The 16,094-nt window shown below is 39.2% G+C and overlaps 2 protein-coding genes across 5 annotated transcripts in view; both read right to left on the bottom strand.

Annotated features, from left to right (window-relative positions):
* LOC310710274 (uncharacterized protein) overlaps positions 1-16,094 on the bottom strand; it is a 982,430-nt gene that overhangs the window by 755,894 nt on the left and 210,442 nt on the right. The gene's annotated exons all lie outside the window — the stretch shown is intronic.
* ARHGAP29 (Rho GTPase activating protein 29) overlaps positions 1,080-16,094 on the bottom strand; it is a 99,672-nt gene continuing 84,657 nt past the window's right edge. For 3 of the 4 annotated variants that reach the window (XM_083510915.1, XM_083510914.1, XM_083510917.1), the window contains 12 exons: positions 15,096-15,286; positions 13,188-13,351; positions 12,688-12,816; positions 10,592-10,690; positions 9,510-9,673; positions 8,563-8,751; positions 8,329-8,466; positions 6,608-6,840; positions 6,022-6,334; positions 5,820-5,928; positions 5,481-5,591; positions 1,080-3,124 (listed from right to left, as the gene is read on the bottom strand). In XM_083510915.1, the coding sequence (XP_083367041.1) occupies positions 2,235-3,124; positions 5,481-5,591; positions 5,820-5,928; positions 6,022-6,334; positions 6,608-6,840; positions 8,329-8,466; positions 8,563-8,751; positions 9,510-9,673; positions 10,592-10,690; positions 12,688-12,816; positions 13,188-13,351; positions 15,096-15,286 (2,730 nt within the window). In that variant the 3' untranslated portion in view covers positions 1,080-2,234. The remainder of the gene's footprint in view (positions 3,125-5,480; positions 5,592-5,819; positions 5,929-6,021; positions 6,335-6,607; positions 6,841-8,328; positions 8,467-8,562; positions 8,752-9,509; positions 9,674-10,591; positions 10,691-12,687; positions 12,817-13,187; positions 13,352-15,095; positions 15,287-16,094) is intronic. The other variant, XM_083510916.1, reaches the window with a different exon arrangement.

Below are 16,094 nucleotides of genomic sequence, written 5' to 3'. Positions count from 1 at the left end.
GCTATTACCACAGGGTAAATTAAGTTGCAAATGCACAGCTTGAGAATGCTTTTACATCTATAATTAATTTTGGATGTGTTCAGGTGGTATCAGTAGTTCAGAATGCATTTCATCAACTTACCTTGGTGTTCCACCTATACCCCTTCCTTGACCAATATGGTCTGGCTAGTTATGCATATTCTTAACATAGTCTAGGCTAGACTATGGTGAAATGCGTGATTATTTATCTGTAAAGGATTCACAAGCTTCAACCCATGTGAAAAGTGGCACATAGGTAGCTAAATGGTAGTAGGTGGCTACCAAAGAAACAGTTTTTCAACAGCAACACCCAAACTATCAGCACTTCACAGACATTACCACCCAATAACCTTGTCATTCAGGCAGTCCTTCTGTTTTCAGCTGGCTTTTAGAAAGCATTTGCATTTTATCTCCTGCTTTTTATTGTTTTGCATTTTTATGTTCCAAGCCACCTTGGAACTATTTTGCAAATGGGGGAGCACAAATAACTCCAATAAAATAACTCATGGAAGCCGCATCCTGCTTGGCCACTTCCTTTTGCCTACTTCAGAAGTGATAAGCCATTTAGGGCTAAAGCGGGACAATATGTATGGCCACATCTGTCTTGAGAGTACCAACTTCTTAAATGCAGGTATGCAGAAACAAATTATAACAAATGTAACAGCACAGAAGGAAACAACATACATGCTACATTGAACTACTGCAGCAATATCCACAAGCATAATCAGGCCATTACATCATATCAATAACCCCTTTCCTCCAGAAGAATACTGTTTTTCATCAGTATGTCAGGAAAACCTAAAGCCCACCATAGACAGGCTGTCTACCAGCATCATAAATGATGCTCTCCCTCAGGCCGTACTGAAGACTTGATGGTTGGGAGGGCCTCCAGAGGCTGGATAAAATCTTGCTGAGCTCTCCAGCTTATGGGCTGGGGGTTCCCCACCCCTGAAATAAAGGTTTTATACACCATTAATTTAATACTGACATCCACCCCTTTTCATTTTGAAATATCTGTCTAAAAGCAGATTTGTTAAAAGAAAGTAACCCCCACCATTTACTGTTGTCTTTTAAGATTTACTCATAACATTACCAACATTTTAATGTGCAACAGAAATACAAACCAATCTGTACAAATAACTTTAAAGAAACTTGAGTGTATATATTGATACATGGTATATTATATTAACATGTAAATGGCTCTATATACAGTAAGATGAAGCATAATAGAATACATGGAGTCAGTGAAACATTAACATGTTAATGTATATTTTTTTAAGCAACAGTGTACATATAAAAACAATTTAATACAGAGTGAAAAACCATTCAATGCACTTACTAAATGCTGGCTTTTTGGTTATTTTTATCTATTTCACTAAATCTCAGACCTATATTCTTCATCTATACCAAGCAATAAAAGGAGCTTCCTACTGTAAGGGGGAAATGATAGCTTATTAGTAACAAGGAACTTCCACATTATTTTCAACTGAAAGGCAATAAGCCAGCTAGGTTTTGTGCATTTAAACCACTTGGTAACTGGATGAGAACACTTTTTAAATATCTTTATAGTAAAGCTTAATAATGCATCTTTCCTGTACAAACAACTTTTAAGCAACAACATAGATAGTAAAAAAAAAATCAATTGGTATATAAAACTATATATGTATATTCACACACAATATATAAAGGCCATGCTGGCCAGTACATAATCTATTCAGGCGCATTTCATTGCACAGAGTCAGGGGGAGGGAACTGATTACAGACACTTAGAGCACTGCTTCAAGCTTTGGTTTATTCTTAAATTAAAGTAGCTGTATTTCATATACCCTGCAGTCTTGACAAATCATTTACTCTGAGAAAGTGGCCACTTTCATTGCTGCACCCATGCATAATAAATTGCCTTTCACAAGCAATAATACAATTCCACACATGAAATTTGATTATAGGGCTTTTGAATGTGCCTCCTTATTAACTTTTTCTATATTTGGAATGCATTTAAATACTCTCAGAGAAAAATCTAATGAATGAAAAAAATAACTTCATGGTTCTTCACAGCTTTTTTCTTTTCTTTTTTAAACACATCCCATATTTTTAAAAGTCTATACAGGCATATATAAAAATAATTCCAATGTATGGCACGAAGATGAAATCCTCTACCAAAAATAAAATAAAATAAAATAAGTTCCCCATTGAAAGGTTGTATAGCAGTTGTTACCCTATACAAAGTGAGCTTCCCTGTGTTCTAGTTCTTGCATCCTTTTTGGCCTTAATCTCTGGTAGGTGGGCTTCAAGTCTGTAGGGGAAAGAGCTTCAGAAGTGGGTTTTTGTTGCTTTGCATGTTGGCCAGAGGAGCCCAAGGAGCCTTGGACAAGCCCAGGGTTCACAACTAGCTGTGGAGTCTCATCTCTGACGACTGCTGCACATGGTTTGGGTGCCAAACTCTCATCGCTCTGTTTGGCCTTACTGATGGGTGGTGGCTTATAGAATGTCCCTGGTGGTGGTTGCAAAGTTCTCGGTGTTCTGAAAGCAGCAAGCGTATTAGAGTCTGAGGAATGCCCTTCTGCTGTTGCCCTTGCAGCCCTGACAGGTACCGTATATGGCTTATTGGGAAGTATGGCATTTACTGAGTTGCTAGCAAGGTTGCTATGTGTAGTTAAGGCACTTGAGTTTACAGTGTCATGTGTTCGGTTCTCCTGGGGTATGTTAGTCACAATCATTGCTGTCCTTGCAGTCATTTCATACTGCTTATATTGCTTGTCCCAAGTTTTTTTCAGAGTCTGTGGGTCAAAGCAAGAAAGCCTACAGCCGGCATTTACAGCTGGAAGTGGCTGCGTCTCAGAAACTTCTTCAATTACAGGACTTCTGCCAATATTTTCTGTACTTAGACCTGCATTTCGTGAGTTTCTCTCATTCAAAACACAGGGAGGAAGCATTTGACCTAGAGGTAAACTCACAGGACGAACAACTGGCTTTGTCCTATGAGTGCGTAAATGAACTTTGGTTATTTGACGATTCGGTCTTAAAAGGTGACTGGCTTTAACACCATCTTCAACTTGAGGGTGAGATTGCTCATTATCTGGATCTGAAACTGCAGCCACAGCATTGCCTAAGGAAGAAAAACATTTATTTTGACTGTCAGTTTGCCAAGAGAAAGCATTAACTTTGAATAACATTAGCCAGAAATCAAACTGGTCTCTAAATGCAACTAAGTATATTTTAGAAGATCACACCTCTCAGAGAATAAGCAGAGAACACCAATATTGCCATTATATTCAAGACCATATTAATTCCAGGCTATTTTAAAAGTTTGCTTTTAATTTCTTTTTGTTTTTAACTTTTTGTGATTTTATTGTTTGATTTTATGTTTCAATATTGTTGCAAATGGCTGTTATCTATTTTTATGATACAGCGGTATTTAAATATTTTTATAAATAAAATAAAAAGTGCCAGACATACTGTTTCAAAGGATTTGACACCTGCAGGCCACAAAGAGACTTTTTATCTTCCTGCTGGCTGTTATTACTCCATAAGGCAGACTAAGGACTTGCATAGTCAGTTTAAGTAGAACAGTTTGCATTAAAGACTGCAGAACCCAATCACCCAGATTTGTACCTGTATGCATACCTACAGTTTAGGATTATAGTACTATATAAGCCATGGGTGAAGCTTCCATTTAAAGAGTTTTGGATATGAATCAAAAAGAAATCTTAGTCCTATTTCTATCAAATTTTTCACAAGAACAACCCAATAGTTAGGATAAATCAGCCTGGGAAGAATCAAAGGTCTCTTCTGGGAAAGGAAGGAAGGAAGCCTTTTTACAGACCTCAGGAAAAAGCTAATACAAGACAAATATATCGGGCCAGCAAGTATAAATATACTGCTTTAAACAGCTGCTTTGGATTTTTATCTCTCTCCATATTATTCTCTTTCAAACGGAGTGAAAAAATGGTTGTTATCCCTCACTCACAAGATTATTTACATTAGGGGTATCATTACTATAATGCAAGAAAATAAGTATTTGATAAACGTCTATTTATGTAAAGTTATGAAGTGGGTGGGGAGTTTTCCTTGTTCTCTCCTGATATTAGAACCCAGGGACATCCAATGAAGCTGAATGTTAGAAGATTAATGAGACAAAAAAAGGAAGTACTTCTTCACACAGTGCATACTTAAACAATGGAATTTCCTACCACAAGTAGGCTACGAACTTGAATTGTTTCAAAAAGGGCTTTAGACAAATTCATGGGGGGGGGGGAGGAATAAGGCTGATAATGGCTACTAGGCATGTATGTCATAGCTAACCGCGACCTCCAGTGTGTTTCTAAATACAATTTGCGGTATGCTTATGAACACCAGTTGCTGGGATTCACAAGGAGGAGGAGTGCTATTGCACTCATGGCCTGCTTGCAGGCTTCCCATCAACATCTGGTCAACCACTTTGAGAAACGAATGCTAGATTAGATGGGTCTTTGGTCTGAACCAACAGGTCTCTTACTATACTTCTTACTATACTCTTATTCAGGGATCAGCAAACTTTTTCAGCAGGGGGCCGGTCCACTGTCCCTCAGACCTTGGGGGGACGGACGGACTATATTTTGGAAAAAAATATGAACGAATTCCTATGCCCCACAAATAACCCAGAGATGTGTTTTAAATAAAAGTACACATTCTACTCATATAAAAACACCAGGCAGTCCCCACAAATAACCCAGAGATTCATTTTAAATAAAAGGGCACATTCTACTCATGTAAAAACATGCTGATTCCCGGACCATCCGCAGGCCGGATTTAGAAAGCAATTGAACCACATCTGGCCCTCAGGCCTTAGTTTGCCTACCCATGCTCTTATTCATAGGCCTATATATGCCTTTGTGTTGCACAGTTCTTAATTACATACATTTTATCTACTTAAACAAAGCAAATTAGCTTTAGGTTTCTGTTACTTGAGGGAACTCAAGGCATTTTTTCACTGAAAAACAGTTTCCTGTTATGTTTGAACTGTCAATTATGATTAATGTTGTCTAAACGAATCAGGATATGGAAGCCAACTTTAACCCATGGCTTCATTTTCAGGCTTGCTTGCTGTTAGGATGTAATGGGAAGCTATGGCTAACAGCAGTTTCCTGTCTTGTTTCCCTTTTCTTGTAAAGGGTTGAGTAGAACAGCTGAATGTAGACAGATGAAGCTCGTTCACATCTCCACTTATTGAACTGAGACCTGACTGTCCAAACATGGCCAATAACTCAAAAGCAGCATAACCACCCTTTGGAAAGGCTTCATAACAATGTGCTTTTTAAACACACGTGATGTGCTGAGACAGTAAGCTGTCAACTAAGAATTGGCTTCTTTTCATTGCACCAACAGAAGTCGTAATAATGAAAGGTTTCTTTTGTACCTGAACATACAGGAACCTGAAGGATAGCAAGATAGCTGTATGAATACTTGCAATTCAGGAAACTGACCTGGCTCTTTTGCTGGTGCAATGTGGTTTTCTAAGACTGAGACAGGAGAGGGTTCTGAAGGAGAATTCCTTCTGCCAAGACTCTGTTTAGGTCCAAGTTTGGAGTTCCATTCTAGGGAATAGGAACACAGCCAGCAACATAAGCAGTTAAATCTCAACAGGAAAGCCTAGTTTGATAGTGACTATAAGCCCGATGCATTTTCAATCTGCTCTATGGATTCCATAACAAATGTCAATACTTGTCCCTTTAATGAAGAATGACATGCAGTGAACACGTGAATAAAAGTTCTGCTTCATTTTTCTATCCATCTATTGTACTGTAGAAATGCAAAACACTAACCTGTCACTAATGCATCAGAATTCTGGTGGGTGTCTTTGTTGCCATCTGGTTCTTCAAATGATATACTAGCCTCTGAATCCTTCCTCTCATTTTGGACCAACTGGATGCTCTGTCAATAACAGCAATATTAAAAATTGGCTGAATACACTAGCACAAGTTCAATGCAGTAAATGAAAGTTATTGTTTCACAGCAGACACTCACTTCTTTCACAGCAACACAGGGCGACGTTTTTCGTTGCTGATATGGATCTCTATCTTCAGCTGTTAAAATACTTTTAGCGCAAGCAGCACTGTCTTCTAACCGAGGTGCAGGTGATAAAGGCTGCGGCGAAATATCAAAGATCTTCTCATAATATGTAATAAGGAGCTCAACTACCCGGGCCTGATATGGGTAGTCCACAAGTGAAGAGAGAGAAAGGGTAGCATCTGTCTGACGTGGCCTGATCAGAGTTGGGCCAAATATAATACCAAGGTTGCTGGCAGACATTTTATTTTCATCGGATTGCTCAGTAACCCTGCATAAAAGAACAAAATACAGAGAGGCTTTTTGAACATTGCTATGAACCCAACATGGTACATTCACTACAAAACCAACACTACTCAAATCTCCACATTAATTTCACTATTAATCATCATCATCCAATTAGTGTTGACAAGTTGAAAAAGAGAGAAGGAAATATTAAGCCTCATTAATATTAATATGTTCACACCACCAGCTAGGAACACAACAAAAATCTAAAGGCATATTTCTGAATGTATATGTACAGGCTGAGTTGAAGTTCCCTTACCTGTACAGATGACCTAAAAGAAACTGGAGTGTGTTATAGTTTGGTGCAGGCAGCTGTTTCAGTAGATCTTTGATTTTAAGAATGATCCTATTCAGTTCAATACACACTGACTGTCTTTTTTTGGACCTGGGGCTCATCCGTTTCATATCCAGTTCTTCATTAATACTTTGGCTCTCCTTTGCAAGGCCAATGAATTCATTATAAAGCCGAAACAAAATCAAAGGTTCAGGGAGCTGAGGGAAAGAACGTCAGAAATTTCAGGCTTCGATTTTAGCTCAATTCAACTGTTTCCTTCCTATTACTTCCTGATGTCTAGTCTAGTTCCTTTTCTTTTTTGAGAGGCTTCTGAGCTTTAGTTTTACTGATGTCACTTAGCCTCTGCGTAAGTAAGATACTGAAAGCAAATGAGGTGGTATTTATTGATAAAGTAAGAAATCCAAATTAACAGAAATGTTAGTTTTTTAAATTGTTCACTAATAGTATATATTTTAAAAAGAGGAATACAGCAACCAGAGTCCCAGAGGTAGTGACACTAGTCTGTCCTTTTACAACATCAAAGAGACTGGCAAGTCTCCTCTTCTGTGTACCTACCAGACACCCACAGATAGGGTATAGAGAACAGAGAGAAAACAGTCTTTTTCAGTACACTTGCTGTTAAATTTAAACTACCCCATCAAACCAAACCCTTGTAACTGATTCAAGAATATAGAATACCCTTTTCATATTGAGTATGGGCAAACAGCATTCTCACTTGACCTTCAGCAAAGTTAGGTATCGCCTGTGGCCCATGCAAAATGTCAAAACAGCTTCACTGGCAAAAAGGCAAGTGCTTTCAGCCTATTACAACTTGCTTCTCAAGGAACATTTTCTGAAGGATTAGAATGCTTCTTGGGTGGCGGAATCAACCTGCTTCAACATCTCAGCTTGTTAAATAATCTCCCCAAAATCCACAGCCAGTCAAATTTGTTGCCTGATTTTAGTGATGTTGGCTTTAGTGGCACAACAAATGCAATTTAAGACAAGTGTTTTCTCATAGTGGCCCAAAATATCTTAATTACAAGTTTCCAACAGATGTCTAGGATCAAGTCACACAAAAATCAGCTTCGCAAGCAGACCTCAACAAATTTCCACTATATTTTTAGTAATACAGGAAAAAGAGGAAGTATCCACATTTATTCTGGCATTCAAGGTTCTCATTTATTTTATTTTCAAATATTATTTGTATTCTGCTTCTAGGTGGGAGTTCTGGAAGTCTCCCATTAAAACAAATGGTTAAAGTACACTCCTGCTATGCTGTGCAGCACCTGACACCATAAGTGGAACTTTCAGGTTTTACTTAAAAAGAAGCTACAAAAATACAGCTTAGTTTTTTTTAAAAAAACTGAAGCTAATTTGCAACCTAGCATTAATACAAAGTATTAAAAATCTAACATTTATATGGTTAATACGTCGGAATTAGGACCCAGCACTATGTCTCCCCATAAGCTAGTAGGGAGCAATTTCATTGGCTCAGAGACAAAAAAGTTTAACCATTTTAGGAGTATTACTTGCCCCTTTTCCCTATCCACTGGGTGTAAGTAACAAGTAAGCAGCAGCTTCAAAGATGAATCCTCCCACCAAGTGTCTCAAAATTCAGACATATGAAAGACTAAAAAACAGAAAGCCTCCCATTTATACTTAATTTGCTAGTCAGATGAAACAAGAGAATTATGCATATTTACCTGGCGAAGATATAATTTAAGAACATTACTTATGTCATGTGCATAGAGTTCAGATAATTCCACCAAGTCCTTTCCATTTTCAAAAGCTTGACAAAGCTTTTCAACTCTTGATTTGGCTCCATTCACACGATATATACCCTTTTATATAAGGAAAAGTTGTAAGTACTTGCAAAACCAAAAGGTAAGCTAAATTAAAGATAAGGGTGTTGATTCATCTATTCACTAAATATTTACCTTTACATTTAGGGCTCGGCTTTCAATTTCAGAGGTGCACTTTTTTATGATGAAGGGGATGCCGTCTGGGGAATTTTTAGCAGCTTGCGTAAACTCAACTCCAAATAGATGAAGTCTTCCATGGAGTTTCTTGTGTCCACACTGAATAGCTAAAGTCTCCAAGCACTTCTTGTGACAGGCAAGTGAACACTAGAGGAAATGTAACAGAAATAAAGGTCCTTTCAAACCCAGTTCAAAATGATAGCAGAGCAACAGAATCTTGCCCTAAAACTTAAAAGGGCAGATAATTTTTAGATCGGCTGAGTCCAATAGGCTCTTAAAATGGGCAGATCCAAAATACAAGCATTGACCTCTCTGCCAAAGCTTCGTTAATCACGACAATAAGGAGAGGGCTCAGTTTTGCTCATGCAGCTTTAATCAGCCAAGATGGGCAAGAGCCAAATGGTGAACAAGTTTCCAGTTGACTTATGTATAAACTTAACAGGCATTTGTGTTGCACTTGACATTTTCCCCCCACATAGTGCTTATCTCTACACAGGAAAACATGTCACTACTTCAATCCACTTGGCAACCCCCAAAGCTGCATTTTTTAAAAATCACAAGAACCTATAATGGACTTCCCATTTAACATGTACTTTGGGTCTTAGTCTCAATGAGCTCCAGGTTGAAGCCTGGATAACCTAGCAGAGGTTTTTTTTGGGGGTGGGGTGGGCTTTGAGCCATTCAATTGGTCATGAGTGAAGAGGGGAGCAGCAACTTGGGAGTTCATCTAAGGCGCAAAATGCCCTGACACCAGCACTGGTTGCTTCAAATCAGTTACCTCACATCTCTAGAGCACCTCATACTGAAAGAAGCCCTTTAATCTGCAGAGAGCAAAATTTTCACATGATCTGACTGCAGCAACAAAGCCTCCCCCAAGGAAGCCAAACAATGCTTGAATTTCTTACCTCTTCACACTCTGCTCCATGAAATACCACCAGACTATCACATTCTCTGCATTTAGACGGAGCTCTCAGCTTCCGCAGTTTGTGGGTTTGTGCTGCCTTAGATAGAATCGTGTTTCGAAAAGGTCCAGGTGAACTGGTCATTTCAGATGCTAGATCATTCAAACCTTAGAACACAAATTCTGTTATTAGCTCTTTAATGTACTGGGGGGGGGGGAATGGCATAATAGAAAAACAAGTTCTTTATACACTGCAATATGTTTATTGGTTACATAAAACGACACCCAGGGGTCACTACTGTAAGAATATACAATACTGTAATGGCTTGCCTGTGGGCCATTTTGACAGGTGAGTGGGGCCTCCCATCTGTCACTCCTTTGCAAGCAGTGACAGCAGTGAAATGGTCGTTGACTGTACAGGACTAGCTCTGAATTGTATATTTTAAAAAATGTACCAAGGGAAATAAAAAAGACATCTTTGTGTGGGTACACACACATACACACTCACACTTTTCTACCTCCTAATATATTTGCATGTTTCCACTCAGATACTCTGAAATGAGGCCTTAACATGAGACCATAATCCTGAGCATGCATGTAGAAGATTGCAGCCTTAGAAGGGCTGAGGAACAATTTGAATCATTTAATAATTATATGGAATAGCTCCCAATCTTGTACTTCTGTTTTGGGGGGGGGGAATAACCTTTGTCCAGTCATGCATTTCTACAAGCTCAAACATATGGTGGGCTTTGAAGTTTCCTGCCAATGCATCATGCAAGCCAGAAGAGAAGCTGCTTACTATTTTCCACTCTGCTATCAAGCAGGCATTTAGCAGAAACATTGGCATTATAACTAAGCAGTTAAGCCTAAATTTTTCTAAACTGGAGAAAAGAGTTCCAGTTCTTAGTGTATGTTAAGCTGAGAGGATTCGCTAATCTACTTCTTTGATCCGACGAGGCAAACATTCCAATTATCTCTGGTTCCCTACTCTCTTCTAACAAAACTCAGGGAAGGACATCCAAATATGATTAATACCATGAAGCCTACTTGCAGCAAATTATTAATTCAATTATGAAGATACATTACCAGAGTCTGAAGGTGAAGGTGGTTCTCTTTCATCAAGATCATCCGCAGATGACATGGTACCAGTAGATGGTGTCCGGGGAAGCCTTCTTTTAAAGTCCCCTATGAAAGAGGCAAGGCTTTTTTCAGACTTTAAAAGAAGCTGCCTATTTAATTCTATCTATCTATTTATTTTAAAATTATATACTGCTTGAATGTCAGAAAACCTCTAAGTAGTTTACAAAATATATGAAATAAAACATTGAAATTCTTTACAAAAGCAGTTAAAAACAAGTATATAAAGGCATTCAAAATATTATTATAATTTTACTAGGCCATAAACGCTAGGGGGCTAAAAAATCCCACTATCTCAGTGCTACTCTGTGCTATCACAGTGCTCCCTATTCCTATGGTAAGTGGTATCAAAAGCCACAGAAAGATCAAGAAGCAAGAGAAATGGCAAACTCTCCTTGTCCAGCTCTCTGTAAGGTCATCTGTTAGGGAAATTCAGTCCTATGACCAGGTCTGAACCCAGACTGAAACAAATCTAAACTATCTGTCATCCAAGAATGCTAGGTGATACCCTACCACAACTCTCTCTACTATTCCCCATTCCCAAAGGGGGTATTTGCAGCTGGTTGATGGTTATTCTAGTCCAAGAGGTCCAGGGCTGGTTTCTATAGGAGAGGCCACATCCGCAACTCATTCAAGGCAGAAAGTATGACCTCCTGCAACTCCATCTCCTATATTTAATAAGCCAGGTGGGACAGGGGTCAAGAGGGCATGTGGTTGGGTGTGTGAACATCAACACCTTGTCCACATCATCTGCCTGCATAAGCTAAAACTGATCCCACAAGATATCACTGATCTTGGCATTGGGTACTTCATCCAGAATTGCAACAAGTGAAGAGTCAAGTTCACTTGAAAGTCATGTGACTTTATCCTCAAAGGGTGTAGTCAGTTGGTCACAGCAGACCCACAATGGGAGTCAGTAACTTTCAGATGGTTCACAATAAAACTGTCAACCAGCTACTAGAGGAGGTAACGCAAGCTACAAAATTAGTATTCTTCGCAATCTGCATTGCCACATAGTAGGCATGATTATGAGCACTAGCCAGTGTTCAGTTGGATTCAGAATGAGACTTGCCCCACTTGCACTCTAGTCTTCACATGATTTTCCATAGCCCAAAGCTCCCCAGAATACCAAAGATTCCTCCAGAGCATTCAGGAACTCCTCAGGTTACATCAGCCTCTGAGGGTGGGCCATCCGAACGAGCCCACCACCCTTACAGGGAGGGAAACTGTCACCACTAGTTCAAACTTTACCAGATAATGGTTCAACTATGACAAGGTTGCACACACACACACACACACACACACACACACACACACACACCACCCAATCTTTGGTCCATCCCTTATAGCACTTGGAGGTAAAAACAACTTCAAGGGTGTGCCCTGCATAATGTGCTGGACTGATGACCAGTTGACACAGCCCCATGGCTGTCACCAATACCATGAAGTCCCAAGCTGGCCCAACTGCAGTCTCTGTGGATATTGATGTCACCCAAGTCTATTGTCCTTGGGTCCTCCAACGCCACACCAGAGACCATCACAGCCAACTCAGAGATGCTACTGGGTAACAGGGTAATTAATAAATTAGAAGCACCCCCAGTCCATTTCTCTGACCCCAAACCAATGCAGACTCTCTAAGTCCATCCCAAGAAAACGAAGCTTTCTGGGAAAAGAGATGGTGCTTCTATGGATAATAGCAACGCCACCACTTGACCCCCACAGTCAAGCCTGGTGCTGTACTGACTACCAACATAGGCACAGCTAAGTCAGGTCAGGGCCAACCAGATTACCCATCCCAGTTTTGGTTATGCACTATGGCTACACATGATCAGCATGAACTGGTCTGGCCTTCAACAACAGCACTACTAGATCAGAGAGTGGGGCAACTAAAATGGAGGACAGGGGCCAAACATCTAGCCTCTGCCCCAGATGGTAGTCTGTCAGTCCACTGCAGTTATGCCTTCCCCTGCCCACTGCCGCTGAAACTGGAAATTTCATCCAATAGATACTATTTATTAGTGTTTGAAAATTAATATTCTCTGTACCTGGGCTTGCAGATGGAGAGTCTACAGACCGTGATTCACTGCTTCCTCCTGCACTTTCAGAATCACTGCACATTCCTCCACTCTGGTTACCAACTGACCAGGATCTGAATGGTGGGGGGCCACGCACAGCTGTAAGAGAAGAAAAAGAATGAACTCAAATGGTAAAATAAAATATTAAAGCCAACCTTGTACTATTAAATTACAAGCATTTCAACAATTTTCTACATTTGCTGCTTGGTTTGTGCTGGAAGCAGAACAAACTTATTCAGCTTCTAGTCATATTTTATCCGGTTTGCCAAAATAAGTACTGTTAAAATAAAAAATCAGTGAAAAATAAAACAAAACAGAAAGCAAAACCCCAAAAACCTAAAAAGTTTTAATTTAATTATGATCTTTTGTTTATTACAATAACCATCTGAGTACTGGCAATGGGTTACTGTAGTGACCTTTAAAGGAAGACTACTTTACCATGAAGATTTAGAAACCTACTAAAATATTACCAGAGACATCTGTGGTGCTTGATGATCTTTTTTCTCCAATCTTTTGAGATCGATGACAGCTTGGACTTGTGATGTCTTCTAGTAACTGAGCGGGAAAATCTCCTGAGCACTGGGATAAATTTCCTTGTGATGCATGGACATTGTTTGATCGTTTACTGAAAACCCTGGGGAGAGGAAAACACATTTTTATTTTTGGAAATATCCACCCCCTAGCAGGCTCCAAGGCTCTTTGCCTGCCCCCATCTCCTGAATTGTTCCCACAGGACAGTAGATAGTAGATGGAGGGGACAGGTTAGTCCAACTAGAGCATGTCCTGAGTTGGATTTTGTGCTTTTTTGCCTTGTTTTGAAATGAAATGAGTGTATGTGTTTGAACAAAGAACAAGGGCATATAATATTTATTAGTTAGTTGTGGGACTCTCTGTGGTAGGATGAAATTTGTTTCATCCAGTATTTTATTTTCAAATGTAAGCTTTTGGTGCTTACAGCATTTATCCATCAGCAGAGTTGATTGATTCAATTTGCAATTGAGGTGTAAGGCATACCAATTCTGCACGGGACTTTTGTAATTAAGTTGTCAAATGCAACTTCCACTGCCTTCTTATATTTGCACCCTAATTTTAGATAATAATAAAAAAAATCCACAACATCCAAATGCAGAAAGAGCTTATTAGTCATGTTCAGCAGCAGGAAGTCTATGCTTAATCAGCTTTCTCCTCCCAGCACAACAGAAGCTGCCCATGTTTCCCTAAGTAATAGCCTTAACAACTTAGTTATCTATCATAATAGTAATTTATCACGAGAGAGCTCAAAACAAAAGACTAAAATAGGTGCTCTCTTTGGATGACTTAGTTGAAGTGCATGTGAAAGTCCCTTTTATCTCTGGAAATGCTGGAGCATAGATTTAAGACAAATTAATGACAGGCAGGAAGTCTACAGACAAGTATCCCAAGACTAACTTTGAATTTCTTGGCTATTATAACCTCAAGCTTTACGTTAAGAACTTTTGAAAGAGTTACATTTTCTTATATTCAGCTTTTTTGAAACGGAAAACATAAAATTGTATTTAATCAAGTTCCAAACCTGACTTAATACTGATATTAAATGTTGCAAAAAAAAAGTTTTTATGAATAAAACATTTCCAGGCTTTTTATGAATGTCTTGCAGAGGTTAAGCAGTATAAGAGCCCACAGGCCTAACTTCAAATACTGCTTCCATCATTCTACCCCCTTATTTCCAATACTCAGACAGGGAACGTTGCTTATGTAATCTAAATGGCACCACCCATGCTCAAAAGAGGAGGTTATTAGCAGACTTCTGGAAACCCCAAGGTTTAATGTACAATATTTTTAAAAGTAGCCTTTAGGGGTGAACTACCAAAACATCTCAGTGAGGACTGAGCATCTTCAACAGCCACAGAATGCTGACTTTCTGGTGGGAGGACGACGACTGGAAAATGGGGAGAGAGGATGTAACAGAATGCAGTATCCTGACCAGGAATTCTTCATGCTGCAGTGTGTTTTGTTGCAAGTCCCACTTGTCCCAAATTCTCATGCTCAGCAACAAGAATAGACATAGTGATAAGCATCAACTGTTGCCGCAAATGGCTGGACAACGAACTTAAGTGAGAGCCAAGAACTTGTGCAAGCTGAAGTACCTTCTCCATATCTTTCTTTTTTTGGCTAAATGAAAAAAAAAATCCTCAGCAAAAAACAACAACAAATACTAAACTCTGCTCTACACTATGAAAAGTCACCTGTCTTTTAGGACCCATTTCCATTCATTTTTCAACAATGCCTGACTTATTAAAGTAACAAGTTCTTTCTCTCTTTTATTTTCTATCTACATTCCTCTAGCACTTTGTTCACATTTGCTGCCAAGTAAGCGAAGATGGTATCTGAGCTCTCACCCTCCAACCTGGGAGCTCTGAGTTTCAAAGGAACCCGATTCAATGGGAACATCATCTTTTGGCAAATTCTTCACAAATTCTGAGAACTTCTGTCCTGGGTCATAAAGCTTGGCACTCTCACAGAGGGACTGACAGTTAACTGGTAGAGACACAACCTGGGCATGCTGCATCTGGAACAGGTTAACTGTTGCCTGGGTGGAACAAAAAAGATATTTGAAATAGAGTTATTTCAAGAAACAAAGGTTTGAAATATTCCCCGCATCTCTTAAAACTTACAAAAATAGTTCACAAATGATTTTTTTTAGGTATTAAAAAAACAAACTAGCCTGTATGTCAGTAATCACAATTACAGCTTTCTGTCATAGTTTGCTCAACTTTTCTTAAACTCCTCCATTTCCCTTCTGTCAGTATACTTAGGTTTCAAGAAAGCATGTGGATGCAAGATGTATTTATAGTTAAACCAACCTCTCTTTTGTGAGACTGATGGATAGAAGTCAGTGAAAGGGTGAATTTTGATTGCCTGTAGTGGTAATGGTTTGGATCCAAAGAAGCATGAGTGTAAACCTGCTTATACAACAGGTTGTTCCCTCCAAACCTTGCTTAAGCCCCCTAAATGCCTGAAAAAACCCTTCCTAAGGTTTGGGAGACCCTCTAGCATAACACAGGGAGCTGTAATGCGAAGAAGAACTGGTAGATCTCATGGAAGCCACTTTGCACAAGTGAAACTGCATTTCACTCATGAAAGAATTGGTTTAGATAGAAACCAATGTTTTTTGGAAACTTTACTTAATCAGCAAGACCAAAAAAAAAGAAAGAAAACTATAAAATGTTGAAAAACTAAGTCTCTCGGTATTCAGAAATCTGAAGAGAGAACATAAACAAATTGCAGTGTTTGTAGTTGGTACACAGCAGTTTGACTAGAAGACTCAAGCTTCCATATTTAGAAATGTGATATGGACCAGCCTCTCATCCAAGATGCTGCTTTGGTTGCCCCCCATT

This window comes from Podarcis liolepis (assembly GCF_965112155.1).
Source record: "Podarcis liolepis genome assembly, chromosome: 6".
Classification (NCBI taxonomy): Eukaryota; Metazoa; Chordata; class Lepidosauria; order Squamata; family Lacertidae; genus Podarcis; species Podarcis liolepis.
This window is presented reverse-complemented; position numbering and strand designations above follow the sequence as displayed.